This window comes from Perkinsus marinus (genome assembly GCF_000006405.1).
Source record: "Perkinsus marinus ATCC 50983 genomic scaffold scf_1104296930488, whole genome shotgun sequence".
NCBI classification, from domain to species: Eukaryota; Perkinsozoa; order Perkinsida; family Perkinsidae; genus Perkinsus; species Perkinsus marinus.
The window spans coordinates 149,461-165,925 of record NW_003216064.1 but is presented as its reverse complement, the minus strand read 5'-3'; the positions used below and the strand labels follow the sequence as shown (position 1 = coordinate 165,925).

General features: G+C 49.2%; 6 protein-coding genes across 6 annotated transcripts; 2 read left to right on the top strand and 4 right to left on the bottom strand.

Annotated features, from left to right (window-relative positions):
• Positions 1–15: 15 nt before the first annotated feature.
• Positions 16–365, top strand: Pmar_PMAR006405 (hypothetical protein; the record flags this gene model as incomplete). The annotated part of the gene is made up of 2 exons (XM_002786943.1): positions 16–128; positions 179–365. 2 exons carry the CDS (start codon positions 16–18, stop codon positions 363–365), a joined length of 300 nt encoding a protein of 99 aa, XP_002786989.1.
• A 2,920-nt stretch (positions 366–3,285) lies between these two features.
• On the bottom strand, positions 3,286–4,345 carry Pmar_PMAR006404 (conserved hypothetical protein; the record flags this gene model as incomplete). Its single annotated transcript, XM_002786942.1, has 5 exons — positions 3,286–3,360; positions 3,415–3,457; positions 3,763–3,845; positions 3,899–4,013; positions 4,272–4,345. The coding sequence occupies 5 exons, from the start codon at positions 4,343–4,345 to the stop codon at positions 3,286–3,288; spliced, it is 390 nt and encodes a 129-aa protein (XP_002786988.1).
• A 1,530-nt stretch (positions 4,346–5,875) lies between these two features.
• Positions 5,876–7,120, top strand: Pmar_PMAR006403 (Transmembrane protein, putative). Its single transcript, XM_002786941.1, has one exon. It carries the CDS (start codon positions 5,890–5,892, stop codon positions 7,009–7,011), a length of 1,122 nt encoding a protein of 373 aa, XP_002786987.1. The 5' UTR covers positions 5,876–5,889; the 3' UTR covers positions 7,012–7,120.
• Positions 7,121–7,980: 860 nt separating this feature from the next.
• Pmar_PMAR006402 (hypothetical protein) lies at positions 7,981–8,516 on the bottom strand (the record flags this gene model as incomplete). The annotated part of the gene is made up of 3 exons (XM_002786940.1): positions 7,981–8,071; positions 8,110–8,341; positions 8,390–8,516. 3 exons carry the CDS (start codon positions 8,514–8,516, stop codon positions 7,981–7,983), a joined length of 450 nt encoding a protein of 149 aa, XP_002786986.1.
• A 687-nt stretch (positions 8,517–9,203) lies between these two features.
• Positions 9,204–10,079, bottom strand: Pmar_PMAR006401 (conserved hypothetical protein; the record flags this gene model as incomplete). The annotated part of the gene is made up of 5 exons (XM_002786939.1): positions 9,204–9,383; positions 9,433–9,522; positions 9,577–9,711; positions 9,759–9,864; positions 9,901–10,079. The coding sequence occupies 5 exons, from the start codon at positions 10,077–10,079 to the stop codon at positions 9,204–9,206; spliced, it is 690 nt and encodes a 229-aa protein (XP_002786985.1).
• A 669-nt stretch (positions 10,080–10,748) lies between these two features.
• Positions 10,749–16,345, bottom strand: Pmar_PMAR006400 (tetracycline-efflux transporter, putative; the record flags this gene model as incomplete). The annotated part of the gene is made up of 9 exons (XM_002786938.1): positions 10,749–11,111; positions 11,166–11,302; positions 11,350–11,941; positions 12,447–12,539; positions 13,291–13,440; positions 13,851–13,992; positions 14,361–14,444; positions 15,159–15,276; positions 15,415–16,345. 9 exons carry the CDS (start codon positions 16,343–16,345, stop codon positions 10,749–10,751), a joined length of 2,610 nt encoding a protein of 869 aa, XP_002786984.1.
• Positions 16,346–16,465: the final 120 nt, after the last annotated feature.

Sequence of the window (16,465 nt, the reverse complement as noted above, 5' to 3'; positions counted from 1 at the left end):
CTGAGGGTGGACACTATGGGTCGGGCTATGGCATTGGTCAGGACTTTGTCCTTTGGGTTTAAGGAAGCTGATGGGGATGTATTTAAAGAGGACCAATGGGTTCGGTTCAATGATGGTAAGGTCACTCAGTATGACTAGAGGTCGCAGTATCCTCTACTGTGAGGAGACACCGCATCAGTGTGTATCTAGTGGACGAGTTGGTCGGGGGTCGGGCCGATACTCAAATAGCGTACATTGTGATCTACAAGAAGGATAAGGTGCCGGATGGGTCCATTGAAGAGATCGTCGATGAGGAGATGGAGATGGAATCCAATCCCGAGAAAAAAGGCCAAAAAGTGAACAGCTGTGTGATACCAATATACTAGGTTTTTCCTTTGCACTATATATGCTCTTGTGTTAAACTGATTAGTCCACTATGCAGTCTGCGTAGCACACACGGTTATTGAGTTGCTTATTATCGAACTCGACCAGCAATGAGAACTTCCATTCTCAGAATCCTTAGAGAACTGCAACCAGTTGCCTCGGCTCGGTAACACTGCCTTCTCAGTAACAACACTTTTGGCAACAACAAGAATGGAAGACATTGTACATTGCCGAGTATTGGGGCCGGATATGATGAAACTGTAGACGACATCAACCGAGCCACTTACAGACATCCCATCACATTGTGAGTCTGGCGAACTCCATGGAGAGCGGTTTCGAGTTGAGCCTGCCTACCACGAACAATCTTGAATGCTAGTGCGGGGATCTCACATGAACAGCACAGGCACATGCGTACTTGATACTGTGTAGCTCAGAAAGGACTATCTCGAGGGCAGCAGCCGCAGTGGACGAGACATGTAGAGATAGAAATCACTTGTGGACTACTAACTTCTATAGCTTAAAATTTCGAACTGTAAAATTTCACATATGATCTCGGAACTGAAATCGCCGTGTAGAAATACATGTACTCTCAGGCACCAAGTGGCACGACATCCTCGACCAAGCACCTCGTATATGCGGTCTTCTATATGCAACTCATCGGGGCATTAGACAATAGACATTAGAAATGCTGAGGATGCCGGAAGCATGCATGCCGATAAATGACTTCGGTGCCCCGTGATCCGAAACGAAACGGGATTGAGACTGCTCTATTGCGAGCTTAACATCCCATGAGGTTCACATACTACTCTGAAGAGGCAGAGTGTGTAGAAGATGTGACGCCTGTCCCATGTGTCCATCTATTTTAAGCTTTGTGTAAACGCTGAGGCTAGTGATCGAGTTACTGCCTCTGTTTCGTAAATATTGCTATAATCTGCTCTCCCCTTCAGTATGTCTGAGCAGTTGAGTCCTCAAGCCGCGGCGGATCAGAACAGTGTCCCCTGCAGAGAGTGTCGGCTTTCACTTAGCTACTGGCATCGCTTATACTCAACGAACTCAACGACACTCGCAATGGACATGACATCTATTGACATCGTCATCACCACAACGGTCTATCATAACTTCCGGAAAGAATTCCCCGAAAAAAGCCTAAAGCGTTTCTTCTTCATCTTCTTCGTTTCCTCTTTCACAAGCTCATAATCAGTTTCGGAACGGGCCTCGGCAAGGGAAGTATGCAATGGTTCAACTCTGCTGCACAACTTCGTTATGAAACCTTGATTCGCATTCTTTCCCCCGACATTCATTTCCGACTTCGCCATGGCTTCCACTGATATTTTGCACATCTCCGACAACGAAGGTTCACGAGCCTGGCTGGCAGTCGTTCGGGCCGCTGACTCAACCTTGGGTATCCATTCCTCAACAGCTACCGTGGCTTCAGCAGCGCTGAAATAAAGCGTATATGCTAGAGATGAGTACTGTGCATGGACTTACTCCAGTGCGCTCCTGCCATTACAACTGAGGTAGATGATGCTAATGGACGGCTTAGTGTATTCCAACAGGGAGGGTGAGGCGGTGTTTGGAAGCCACTTGAACATCACTGTACGGCCATAAAGACCTTCAACAGAGCACGCAGCGCCACTTCCCATAGTCACCTAGTGAGGGACAGTAGCACATAATGCACGACACAGGAAGGGACTGGAGTTACTTCAAGAGACGAGGCGTTCATGATACAGCTTACGACGACCGCTAGTAGAATCCTTTTGAATGCAGCAGTGCCAGTAGGGGTGGAATTAGCCATTGATTACCGAGTGAGTACACTGGTGAAATTCCTACTTATATACGAGGCGTTGTCTCAGCCTCGAGGTTATTCCAATACGAAGACCTCCTTATCTCCTTGATCATGAAATCATTCTCGTCGTTAACACGGATATTTTCTCGTCCCTAGGGTCAATGCAGAACCGGAATATCGATGCTGCATGCGTATAATACTCGTAACCGCACGTTGTACAATGATCCGACCCAGCCACTATCGTTACGTTGAGATCTGGTTAGGTTGACGGAGATGGAAATGATGGCCGAGCGAGTCTCAACCTCATCAAAGGGCGAGCGAAGCGGGTCATTCCACTGTGGCCCACAGCAGCAAATCAGCTCGGTCTCGAGTTCTTAGTTCAACAATCACCCTTAACGGTTGCTTCACCAAACATGACGATGGAGTGTATCGATAGCTGTGTTATAATAACACGTGGATGCGTATGCGTGCGGATACAAGCGCATATGACAGACCATGAGTCGTTCCGTTATTCTTCATCACCACTAAGCGATGATGGAATGCGTCAACAGAATATACTCTACTTAGTTGACAGTTCCACGTCAACGGCTTTCGATTCAAAACCCAATACATCCGCCTCGGCCAGCCTACGATTGCATTCTTAGCAGTTTTAGCCACAGTAAGAAGCAAACGCAGCAAGCCATCTACTACAGCTGTCGTTGATAATCTATACGATGATGACTCCCACTCATACCGGAACACGTGGCCTGCCTCTATTGATAATACGAATCACAACGACAAACTTTCAACATGATAGACCGTAAGGCTAGCACGGGTGACAGTAAAGCCAGTTCTAATTCATCTCAGCACTCGGGTTGTCATCTACACAAATTTCTACACAGTTGACTATTGATGAAATCCTTATTGGATTCAACGGCACTCAGCTCCTTAGCTATGATTTTCACACCGTATCGGTACTTGGCGAATACTATGTCCCCTTCGTATAGAGATCGTTCACCCCTCCACCGATTCATGGGGAATATGTACTTACTCAGCTTCCCATTAGTCAATCTCAAACACAAAGACGACTAGACATTGAACATCTCAATGTGGTTCATCATGGTACGACTTGTGAGGAGGTTCAATATACTCCCTCACTATTGCAGCAATGCTCCTGTGAGTGGCACAAAGTCGTAATAGACGACGCACTCTCCTCCAGTGATACCACAATCCTGCACCACAACGACAACGCCAGATCCATGTCATCACGCAGTAGCTACCCTCACCTCAAGTGTCTCATCTGGTCGGATTATTTCCTCGGGATGGAACCTGTACAAGAAAGGGAGGGAGGGAGCGATTAATACCACAGAACTGAACCCGGGTGGGTTAGAGCAGTGTGAGCCACCCCGTGATTCTAAGCAATGTCTCCAGTTCGTTTCCAGAAGTGTCAATAAGAATGTGAATTGGCTGACAACATAGCAGAAGCCCTTTTACAAGCAAGACTAGTGCTCTCAACATTCAAAAGAACATTCCTATGATTTTACATAATGGTGTCACACCATAGTGTATACCGCAGTGTACTGTAAAGTCTCCCACACCACATAAGGAAGGATGATCCCCGAGAGTAAGCTCACCTGTTGACACACACCGACACTTCCCGTATACTGCCACCGTGCCTTTTGACTATCAAGTCCGTTATATGTGATATTTTGGTAGTCTACCATAGCATGGCAATACGGGGACTATATAGAGGTAGTGTACTCTCCTTACCGGAGGTAGTGCTTTGGTGAACTCTAACAGGGTGCACACCGGCGCGGCAAGCTTGATGGTCGCTTGGACAACCCGGGAGTCTAGGCGGGCAGGTTTGAACTCAGGATGGGAAAATCTGAGGTGATGCCGATTACAGAACTCGCTCTTTTAATGCGTTTCTAGCGGGAACAGAATTATACACGTTTGACTTGGTAGATTATACTAGTCACAGATGAAACGTTCATCATCATCAACAACTTCAACCAGTCGAACAAATGCACAGAATGCGATAAACAAGCTAGCTCATAGAACAATCATAAAATCCATCCTATTATGCTTCTCTGGGCGGGAAATCGAGTCCCAACAGGTTCTATCTCGTACTATGAGATCTCACTTGGGAGGTTCTATCACAGGAGGTGCTTTCGCCGCCTTGCCCTTCTTGCCCTTACCAGCTGCCTTCTTGCCCATGAGGGAAGGTTAAGTCAACTGATGATAAGTTTTGATAATATGATGCTCCTGTGATTGACTAATGTACAAAATTTACGATGTGAATATGTGTTCATTTCACATCTTGCTACGAATGGAGGTCGAATAAACTACAGCTTGTTCAGAAAGGAGGGGTAGAGACCGCTGTGGCTCGAGGAGCATCCCGCAAGATCATCCCCAGAATGTTCAACTGAGGATATGATCGCTGTTAGGAGCGGTATTGGAGGCAAGTTGGAATTTGGTCGTTGGATCGAAAATTTGAAAATGAGCTGAATCTCGCGCGCGCCCGATGAGTGATGCAATCCCGCATTTGCAGTGTGTGTATGGCGTCGCAACCTTTCTCTCTTTCAAGGCAAGATTAGAGCCACGAGACGGCTTTTTGAAGAGAGCCTTCGCGAACGCATCTCGAATAAGATGCGGAATGTGGTAAGTCTTCCCAGTGCGGAACTCGCTGAGGTAGGTTTTCGAGCCATTGTTCATGAGGGTGAACTTCAGTGACAGAAAAGGGACATATACCGGATTCCGATCATTCTATCTATATTTGCAAACTTCTGAAATTTGAGCTCGCTCAGATAAGCGAGAAGGTTCTTAGCATCAGCGTAGTGGTAACTCCCATACCTTCCTTTCTCTATGGTTACGTGGACAATTTTAGGCTCCGCAACAGTCGGTGAATTTGAATAGTTGAAAAATGGTCGCAAAATGCACTACGTAAAGGTGAGGTCGATTTTTCTGGTACCGACAAGCGGGAGAAGGCTGCAGGCCATTTGAGCAAACACCAGATTGTCGGGACTCCGGCGTTACCGTCAGTCAACTTGAGCTTGGCGGAATCGATGTAACTGATCGTGGCTGATAAGCGCTCATAACATGGCACAAGGAGCTGGTGAATCGACCAAGCCTTGGGGATAAGATGCGTCCACCAGGTTGAAAGCCGCTCTTTATAGCGTATCTTCGTCCATCCCCACTGTCGCCTCAAGGCGACTGTTCGTACCAACTCCGTGGTGCACATCTTAGCGGGTCACCTTGCTCGCCAGGCAGTAAAGAGGCCGTTGATGGCGAATCGCCGTTGGCGATACCATTTTCTTGATAGTGTGCAGAAGTACCTTGATGAGCATGTCACCGGAACGAGTCTCGTAGGCTTCCTTAGCCTGGGACGAGCTCTTCTCTTATGTTCTCGGCTACTACTCGTCATCTCTTTACTTTACGCCTCTGCCATGACCCTATTGGTAGCCCCGTTGAGGGTTGATGATACCATGTTCAAGCACTGATCACCGAAGCTTGGCGGGAAGATTAATTTTTGGTATCATCATGTCCTCCGCCTTTCCACCGAGCTACGATGTTTTCAAATGACCATCACTCTTGTGTCAAGTTCGGGTGCTTGTGGATCGGAGTGATGACGAATTACGTAACGGATTTGTATCATGTTTCACGGTTGGTGTAGATTGCTAGTGACATTACACAGAGGCTATCATCAATTGACATCAGGGTAAGGAGGAAGCGAAACAGTAAACTCACAGTGTAACAAGTCTATGGCCAATCCCAGAGCCTTCTCATCACCAACAACTCCGCGGTCGAATGAAGTCGAGCTGGTTGTGATCTCTCGATCTAGTAGCAGCAGCATTGAAACCAATCAGCCCAGGACGATAGTTGGTCCCACGTCTCTCCTCGGCAGCGGTCTCTGTGTCCTGTCTGCTTTGTTCTTCTCCCTTATGCAAGTCTGTGCTCACTTAGCGAGTGATACGTTCTCCAGTGCCCAGCTCATGCTCGGACGATCTCTCATACAACTACTGGTCTGCCTGATAGCTTGTTACTATGCGGGAGTTAACCCAGTCGGTCCACATGGCATCCGTCTGGTGTGTCTTTTCAGAGGCTTTCTCGGCGCGATGTCCAACTTCCTTCTCTACTACGCGATCGGAAGCATGCCGGTAGCCGATGCCAATGCCCTATTCTTCACCAACCCCCTCTTCACGATGCTCTATGCAGTTTGTTTGTTACGAGAACCCTCGACCAAAGTAGAGGTGTGCTCCCTCTTCCTTGGCTTCACTGGTGTGATTTTCGTCGCCAGGCCGAGTTTCCTCTTCGGCTCAGCAGCGGTTCCGCAGGACGGTGGGAAAGAGACGGCAGTCTCGGCTATCCTCGCCTCTCTCCTCGGTGCTTTGATCGGCGGTTTTGTCCCCATTGTCGTTCGCTACGTCGGAGGTGCTGTTCACTATTACGTGATGGTCTTCTATTGGGGTATTGCTGGCACTGTCATGAGCACCATCGTGGCCTTGTCTATCCCGAATTCCTTCCAGCTACCTCCATTCACATCCAACACCAGAGCATATCAACTCGGTATTATCGCTGGCATCTTTGGAGTTGGCACACAGTTTGCCTTCAACAGGGCAATGCAAATTGAGAAGCCCCAAAACTGCGCCATGCTCCGACAGCTGGACGTCGCCTTGTCCTTCGTGTGGCAACGGATAGCAACCTCGTCCCCCGTGCATCCACTCAGTGTCGGAGGTGCAGTGATGATTGTTAGTTCGACGTGTTTGTTACTATTGGAGAAGATCCTGGGTTGGAAGGAAACACGGCAGCCTCGTGAAGTGGTGAATGTTCCGATCACGGCCAGTAGAGATGGAGCTGCCCCCCAGATTATCGGAAAAGAGTGATTGCATCGGACAACGTCCATACATGATTATTTTGAGAATCACTGGGTAATCAATGAGTATTTTCCAAGACGGTACTCGTCACCCTGAGAGAGCTTTTGTCGGCGTACTGAACCGGATAGCTGTTGTGTTGAGGGAAGTGGAGGTAGATGGGATAGATAGAGTTGTGAAGTATGTACGGTAGTTGCTGGAGGATTCCTGTGGAGACAGATCGGCCACGTGAGAGTGTACCACACAGCCCTAACCGTCAAAGGTAGGTGGAAAGTGTAAGTTCATTCATCTCCCCAATAGTGGAGACCTCCGAGAAGGGAACGGCAAGTCGCAATAGCATTTATCCCCGACTTGACGAACACAATAGTCGACAAAAGAAATGATACAAAATAGTTTTACGTTCACAGAATGTCTCCCAAACCTCCTGTGGGCTTCTCGTCCATAGTAGGACGCTTCGAGTGCTCGGCCCGTCTGGCTTCAGTGGAGTAGCCGCCCACTAGCCGATCCAATTCTGACATCACCGGTAGCCGCTGAGGTCTTCCTGGAACATTCCGAGAGATCGCAATAGCCATTAAGACGGCCACAACTAGGCTGAGCATTAACCAGAAGATGCGCACGCTGTATAGTGAGACTTGAAGGCTCGGATGCAAGATATTCAAACATCTCGTTGAGCTCCGTTGACAAGGTACAACGTAACGCGGGTAGCCCGCCAGTGCTGGCCGGAAGAGTCGCTCCGGCCACGAGTGGTTGGTAGAGCCCAACATGGGAGTTACAGATGTGACGTAGGCTACACCGCAGAGGAAGGCTGTTGAGTGCGCAAGTGAGCCGAAGTCCAGGAGAGACTTTCGAGGCTCCGAAGTGACTAAATCCATGCATAGTTGCAGTGCTGCGATGAACAGCCTGACGGAAACAAAGGAAGGGTCGGGCGGCAGTGTTACACCGGCACCAGCAAGCAATACATAGATAGTAATGATAGCACCATCAACAGCATAGCATACGGTCGATAGACCTCCAAATACGATGGTCCAATTGTCCCTTAGTCGGCCACACGACCCGACCAACACTGATGTGCCTGTTGCTAAGACCACGAGCACTGCGAGATGTCTCGACCCGATGCCACAGAGGGGGTAGCAGAAGCCAGCGGAAATGGCAGCGGTACCACAGCGCAGGTTAGCCCCACCAGGAAGATCGATGTTGGGAGTGGACTCCAAGTCCAAGCTGAAAAGCAAATGAATAGTCGATACCATAAGGCTGGCGAAGTTGGGATGAACCAGGGGATATGTGAAGACCCGCCACACTTGGAAGCGACCGAAGAGTGGCGCTGGTTCAAAGGTTAACTCATCTGATAGAAAAACTGTCAGTCTCATTCAAGGGCCTGATGGAGACTTACCCTTAACAGCTGCTACTCTTGGCTTGACGATTCGCATCAACCACTGGAGGAAATATGATCCTAGGGCGAGGCCAAGGAGGGAGGCCATAACTGGGCACGCCTTGACAGTGGCGCTGATGGAGGCCATGGGCCACACTATCGGTAGGATGAGCAGACTTGGCACGCCCTTCACCGTGTCGCCCACGCTCCACATCAACCTTGGTCCTCCGAGGGCCAAGGCCAGGGCCACTAGCAGTACTCTAGGGCGAAGCCGACTACGGCGGGGCATAGGGAAATGTTGACTCCTAGCAATCGGAAAAAGCCACATTCGCGAGCGTCAATTTCGTGGTGGCGGTCAAATATGAGAATCCGTTTCACGGATAAATGCATCAATTTCGGGTTGCAATTTCATCTACACAACAGGAGTCTGAACTGCGTTCTCGGGAGCGTTTTCAGGGCCGATAGATTTTGGAGCTCGATGACGCCTCCTGTCTGGCTAACGGAAGCAATAGGTACGGGCAAGATGGAACACTGCAGATGGCAAGCTTTCCACAGAGCATGACTTCACGCAGCGAGGAGCTCTTTCATTCGCATACATCATTGCGCACTGTCAAGAGCTCTTCATTTGTGTGGTGGAAACTACAACCCGAAATTGATGTCCCTATCCGCGAAATTAATTTCCTCATTCGACCGCCACCATCTGCGAATGTGATTCCCTTTTTCGCTGAAACGGTGGCCCTAACCGCAAAATCGATGGCCGAAAGGTATGGAACGCAATACCACCATCACCAGCACTGCACAGTTAGTAACAGAAACTTAGCCCAGTGGTTGAAAGCTACTCAGACTCCAGAGATTCCTGAACAAACGTTTTCACATCCTTCCGAGCCTCTGCGGGGACCATGTGGCCCTTGGCGTGTTCGAATATAACTGGATCAGTGAACATCTTGGCAACTCTAAGGCTACGGTCTTCGGCGACCACCTGATCTGACTTGCCACAGATGAACATCGCCCGAACCTAACGAGATGAGAATTAGTGGCGACGAGGCGACTATTTATAACATCACCTTGGGCCACAGGGGACAAGCACGAATTTCTGCTTCCTGTTCGCTATTATTCTGTGGGAAAAATGCGCCACAGAGTATGATGAACTTTACCTAGAATGACCGAGAACAGATGATCAGTGATTCTAGATGATTACGATAGCTCACATTTTCGAATGCCTGAGGGTACCGAGCCATAGCGAGAAGGATGGCAGGGCAACCCATGGAGAACCCAAACAAGCCCTGTGTCTCTGGGGTCATGGCCTTCGCAATGCTCTCTACAAAAAACTCGCCCAAGTTTTCCTGGAGAAGAAACTGTGGGAAACCACACACGCCGCCTACAAACCTACCGGACTCTCCTTCTTAGGATCAATCCAAGTGTAAGTCTTCTCGCTGTCAGGGTCATGGCTGGCGAAAACGTCATCTGGAGGCACCTCGAAGGGCCCTTGGAGGAAGCTGAGATAGAGGGGGATGACAAGGAGCACTACTGACCTGCTGGTTATATCGTACTCAAAATGGACTAGTCTCTTGCACTGCCTCCGGATACCACCAGTCTTCTGACGGAAGCCCTCAGCGCTCTGAGCATGGCCGTGAACGCAGAGAACACGATGGGCCAAGGTGGGATCACTTTCGCCAGAGGTCGAGCCACTGGCTGTAGAAGCAGCTACCATAGTGATAATACGAGAGGAAACTGAGAATGGTCATTCATACAATAAGAATGACCGCTACGTTGCTCGGAAAGTTTCTCGACATCCGTAGAAATCAACCTTGTGTACAGTGTGCCAGTTGACCGAGAGGGCTTCCCTTCTTCTCCTCCAACATTGTGAAGGGACAGGGCCAACACAAACCAGTGAGCCCCCCCCCTTGGCAGGAAGGGACAGAGACGACACAATTCAGGGAGGCATTTCACGTCGTAGCTGAGCTACGGTAGCTCTCACGACTGAGGATTTCAGAGGCCTTGTGATATCTAATTAAATTGTGTTATGGTCAACCAGAATTTGAGGTGCCCTAGAATGCATTCTGCGAAAATATGCACATGGTCAACTAGACGTGGTGGTGACAAGATGAGAATTCAAAGTAAATTTGGGGAAATTCTCGTTGGTTTCTGTAATCTTCTATCCGAGTTCGACCACGACCAAGGACCCTTTTCCCAAGAACGGCGCTGCCATCCTGTACAGCGAGATGAGCCAATTTTTCGCTCTACGTTGGAAATCATTGGCGCATCTTGCTACTCCAGGGAATCTCTGGGGAAACCCCATCATTAACACACCACAGATACTATAGGGGTCGAAAAGGGTCAACAATACAAGAAATGAGAGATATTCGACGACAACAGATGATTAAACAATCTCGGCAGCTGCGGCAGCCGGGCAATTTTCGCGATACCATCGGCCGGCCAAGTTGTGGTACATGACAGTGGTATTCCAAGCCGGCACTGATTGATAGGACCAGTCGAAAACCAGAGGGAAGTTCTTCGCTGGGTGCACTCCTAATCCCACTGGATAGTCACATTCATGGAGTAGCATCTCTGGCGGAGCAAAGGACGCGGCGTAAATTGTATGGTTCACGGTGGAACCATCCTGGTCGTGAGCCGGTGAGGGAATGAAAAAAGAAGTATTAAGAGCCCGCAAAGGCACACTGCGTTGATCTACCACTGCCCAGCCGGCTGGACTCTCCCCATGCTCGGGGATATACGCCTCTACCTGATACACAAGCACACGTGGATCCTTGAAAGAACCGACAGAGACGCCTCCTACCCAGTTGTGATTGCCACACGGAGCATCCTTATCTCCATTGGGACACTCGACACCGCCCTTATTCCAGTGAGGTGTCCCTGCAACTCTCGCTGGTACACCAACAGACCTCAGCGCCGCTACCAAGTACAAGGCCAGACCTGAGTCACGAGGACATCACCATTTACGAGTGTAGCTCCGGAGTCACCCGTGCAAGAGGAACTCTTCCTTTCGATCACATCGTAGAGGCTGTAGGGATCAGCCTCATTAGGAGGGGCGGCCACAAAGGTAATTGGCGGTTTGGTGAACTCCCAGGCTTTCTCGTTGAGTGTCATGACAGCGCAAGTGGCATCTAAGCACGGTTTCACTAGAGACTGCATGAAGCTGATGAACTCCGAGCCGTGGCCACTTGAACCATTGCAACCACGGAAGTCACTCGCTTCTTCCGATAGAGAGGCGAACGGCAATACGTCGTTGAGGAAGAGAGAATGGGCCACTTGCTGACCCCAGGGGAACCTCCTTCTTGTGAGCTGGGCTTGCCGTACTTGACACAATAGAAACTCTATCGAGATTTTCCCCTTGTCGATCGGACGCTGATACGATTGTAGGAAAACCACTGGATCTTCAGGGATCCGCGCGAAACTGCAGAGCAGTGACGAGAGATACAGTAGCCACCTCAGAGAGGCCATAGCGACCAAAGCGGTATCACTGTTGACTGTACGTCCCTTGCCCCTTTGATGCATAACCAAACAAGCATCTCTATGGTATGATATCAATCGCAAGCAAATATCAGAGGAAAACTATGATAAAATTAATTGCCGATGGAGACTGTAGACATAGCGATGACGTAGCCCGGCCGAAACTCAGGCGAGGCATGAGCCTGTCCAGAAGGAGGAGTTTAGACCCGTAGGTTGAGTCAACCTGGTTGACCAGCCGTGCGCAGGGAGTATTCGATAAGTACTATGGAGACAAGCTCTGGCAGGCAGTGCTTTGTGTCGAAGCTGCCGAACTTCAAAACGATACTTTGAGACGAACTCACCACTCAATAAGCCTGTTCGCTATATGATCGAACTGCTATAACGCAAGTACAATAAATGCGATTGTCAGTGAAACTCGTGAGAAGCTGGCCCATCTAGCAGTGAGTGGCTAATCTTCTCAATAATATTCGGGACCATCGAAAAAGCTGCTCAACCCCTGGTAAGAACAGTCGATGTAAGAACGACGTTGATACAAGACAGACGAGTAGCTGTTGTAAAAATCAAATGTTGTAGAAATGCCTATCAAGATGGTGAGAACTGGCCCTACCCCATGACGACGTACAATATGAGAAGCCACATGTTCATCTGATGCCAGTAGATTGTTGCTTGATTCGATAGTACATGCCCCAAGACATGAGGCCTGCTATTAGACAGCCACCAGATGCAGTAGAAAATGGGACGTTCACGTTCATGTCGTATAAAGGGCCGGCTAACGCTGTTGCTATCAGCCTTCCCACACCTTGAGAGAAGGTCATATACCCCATAAGCTCGCCGATCCTGGATTTGGGGGCCAGATCGGCGACAATATTAGGCCATCCCGAATAAAAGATCGCAATTGTTGTACTGAAGAGGATCCATTTGTCTACAAGATAGATCGCAATCGAGTTGAGTAAGAGCATAAAGAGGCCTGCTCCAATCGAGTTAATGATGATAGCCACTGTCGTCACTGCTGCACTACTATACTCCAAAGTGTTGCAGAAATAGACGAGGATGTATGTGCCAGCAATAATCGTGACTCCATCGCCGAGATATGTTATACTGGCAGTCAGAGGGGTTAAACTGAAGACGTCACGAAAAACCAAAGGAGCTACGATGAAGAATACTGTAGTGCTGATGACGGCGAAGCATGTCGTCGAGTAGAGTAGAATGAAGGCTATCCAGTCCACTCTGGTAGGACTTTGTTCCTGTAGTAGAGGTGTGAGTAGAGTCCCTCCAGGACTCCTTGTCGCTACTGCATAGGCACTACACTTGTGATGCGTCTCAGGGAGGTAAAAGTATAATAACGCAAAAGTTATACTCGCAACTCCGGCGGCAACGAAAAACGATGCTGACAAGCCAAAGGACGAGAAGAGGCCACCGATAGCAGGGCCTATGCCGAAGCATAAACCCACAATCATGTTGATGGTGCCGAGGATGCTAGTGCGCTTCTTGGGATCTCGTACAGTGTCTGATACATAGGCCATGGCAACAGGACGCCCTCCACCGGCTAAACCCGTTATGCAGCGGTAGAATACGAACCACCAATAGTCTTTGGTGAGGCCCTGACAAGTGTAAGCTACTGCTATCCCAAGCATTGAGACGAGTAGCATAGGGCGTCGGCCGATTCTATCGGACATCCTCCCCATCAACGGAGGAGATATAGTCATGCCAACGGCGTGGGCAAAGGACGTTATGGAATATGCCTTGCCCATACCCAGGGTTTCACAGCCTACTAAATGATGTGGTGATTTGACATCCACTAACACTGGTATAATATTGAGAGGTAATGACAAACCGATGAAGTCGATGAAAACGACAGAGCATACCAAACACAGGCGAAACTGCGCCATGCCACTGAGTTGTGCCGGCTCGACAACATTGCTCCGATCGAGACTATGTGCCATACGATATGAACAAAACTGAAACCCATGACATTCGCAATCCAACTTCGAGTGCAGTGGCATCAATAAACCTTTTCGAGGTCATTTCCGCTCTTGGTGAGTTGAGTTTCTCCGGCGAAGTTAACCGCATAACCCAAGGATATGGGCAAGTGAGGTATGCTCTCAAACTTCGGCACCGACTGTGACCAGTCACAATTTTGTAATATCTCCGAGCTAGACCACGAGATTTCGAGAGAATTTTCGCAACGCGTCAAAAAACTGCTCCGATGACTTCACTGGCAGAACCAGGCGTACCTCGCCTGGCGAGGCTCGCCAAACTGCTGACTATAATCCCATTGAGCTCACCTGATGGTCTACGGGGATTAGAGACTCAGGAAAACAACAATTTCCAGTGAAAAACGTTGTCAGTCCGCTATAGGGAGAGAGCATCAACCTAGTTTCTTGACGAATCTCCGATTGTTTCAATGATGATGATGATGATGATGATGAAGTGGAACTTCGAAGTCCAACTCGAAGCAAGAAAAAAATCATAACAGAGAGGTGGCGAAATTATAAGATACCGCTTACAATCAAGCACTTACGGTGGGGCAGCTATGCCACTCCAAGATATGCCCGAGTACAAGCACTTACTCTCGACGGGGCGGCTATGCCGCTCCAAGATATGCCTGAATACAATAACTTTATCCCGACGGGGCAGCTATGCCACCCGAAGATATGCCTGAGTACAGTCGCTTCATGCCGGCGGGGCAGCTATGCCACTCCAGGATATGCCCGAGTACAATCACTTACTCCCGGCGGGGCAACTATGCAACCCCAAGATATGCCTAACCGCAACCACATCGCCAGAACAGAGCGGTTCTGCCGCCACAATACACGCCTGCGCACAGCCACTCTCCCAGGGCGGGGCAGCTATGCCTAAGATTGGTTCTGCCGCCACAATACACGCCTGCGCACAGCCACTCTCCCAGGGCGGGGCAGCTATGCCGCCCGAAAATATGCCATACCCCGTCCTCGAGAACTATTCTTATCAAGAGTGAAATAGGTCTCGAAAAGATATTGTGTTCGTAGGCCGGTAAGAGCTGAAAAGACGCTCGTAAGATGCCCCACTCGCTCGCCAACGCAACTCGTCGCTTTAAGCTTCATTCAACCCAAATAATCGACGAGACCGCTGCCGGATGAGAAGCATTACTATTTGAATACATTTCAAAAAAATAATAGCGAACTAATTCCAAAGAATCGTCGCTTTTACTCAGAATCCTGACGAGCTAAGCGTCTCTCTGTTACGATGGACTCGGTGATAGAGCAGAGAACAAGCGGACCCAGCCAGGAGTGACCCGACGCCAGCGGTCAAAAATGGTACATAGGGGTGAGCATCGTACATGAGGCCAGCCGTGATAGTTCCGACCAAACGACCAGCTCCCTGGAATAGCGTGAAGTACCCCATCAGTTCACCACTGCGGTGTCGTGGAGAGAATTCAACCACTAACACCGGTAAAGCTGCGAACGTCAATGATGGTGATGCACCGAGGAAGATATATTTGATGGCCAGAAAAAAGAAGAGGTCGTGGAATGTCTCAGGTAAGATGAGACAACCCAAGCCGTATATGAAAAGACTGGATGCCCCGAGAAAACTACTCGTATAACCAACTTCATTGACAAGATGGATGAATGCCAAGGTTCCTAGGACGATGAGAGTTCCGTCACCTAGATACGTGAACCCTGCCGATAGTGGAGACAGATTGAAGAAGTCCCTGAGTACAAGTGGGGACATGAGACCAATAACCACTACTAAGAACATAGTCATTGCTGATACAAAGTACAATAGACTGAAGGCATGACAGTCGATCTCGGGACTGTCTTCTACCAATTCGGACAGGAGCGACTCGCCAGGGTCCGATCCCAATTTTTTTGCCCGGATCCTAGAGGGATGGAGAGACTCTGGGAGATAGAGGTAGAGCAGCGCGAACACCACACATGCCCAGAATGATACGAAATAAAATGGTGCAGAGAGGCTGAAAAAGGCCAGCACTCCACCAAAGGCAGGCCCTAAGCCGAAGCAGAGACCAGGGACCATATTGATATAAGAAAAATACGAAGTGCGCCTTTTGACGTCGGTCAGAGTGTCTGTGATATAAGCCATGGCCACCGGCCGGCCGCCTCCACTCAAACCAGTGAGGAACCGGAAGAAGGCGAACCACCAGTAATTTCTCGCTGATCCTTGTAAGAAATAGGAGATAGAGATACCCAGCATCGAGGCTAACAGTAAAGGACGACGACCTCGCCTATCCGACAGCCAACCCATGAGCGGTGGTGATATGCTCATACCGATAGCATAGGTGAAAGCCGCTATGGAAACCGCTGTCCCTTCGGGAATGCTCTCACACCCAACGAGGTGACCTTTGGTTGACTTATCAATCATGACAGGTATAATGTTGGCAGGCAGTGTGACGCCAAGGAAATCGATGAACACAACCGTACATATCAGGACAAGCCGAAAGGTAGACGGATTTTCAATCACGGATCCATCAAGATCTCGGTTAACCATCAACGAGTTGAGAATGGTCATAGACGACGACGCAACTGAGCAAAAGAATATCCACTCACCTTAATGAGATAGTGCTAACGCATCACTCAAGAGAGAAAAAAACTCAAATAGTGGCAAATCTAGGCCACGTATGGACAGTCC

Bases quoted from the DNA above. Each gene is read 5' to 3' on its own strand.
- Pmar_PMAR006403 (XM_002786941.1), top strand. From the start codon at position 5,890: ATGGCCAATCCCAGAGCCTTCTCATCACCAACAACTCCGCGGTCGAAT.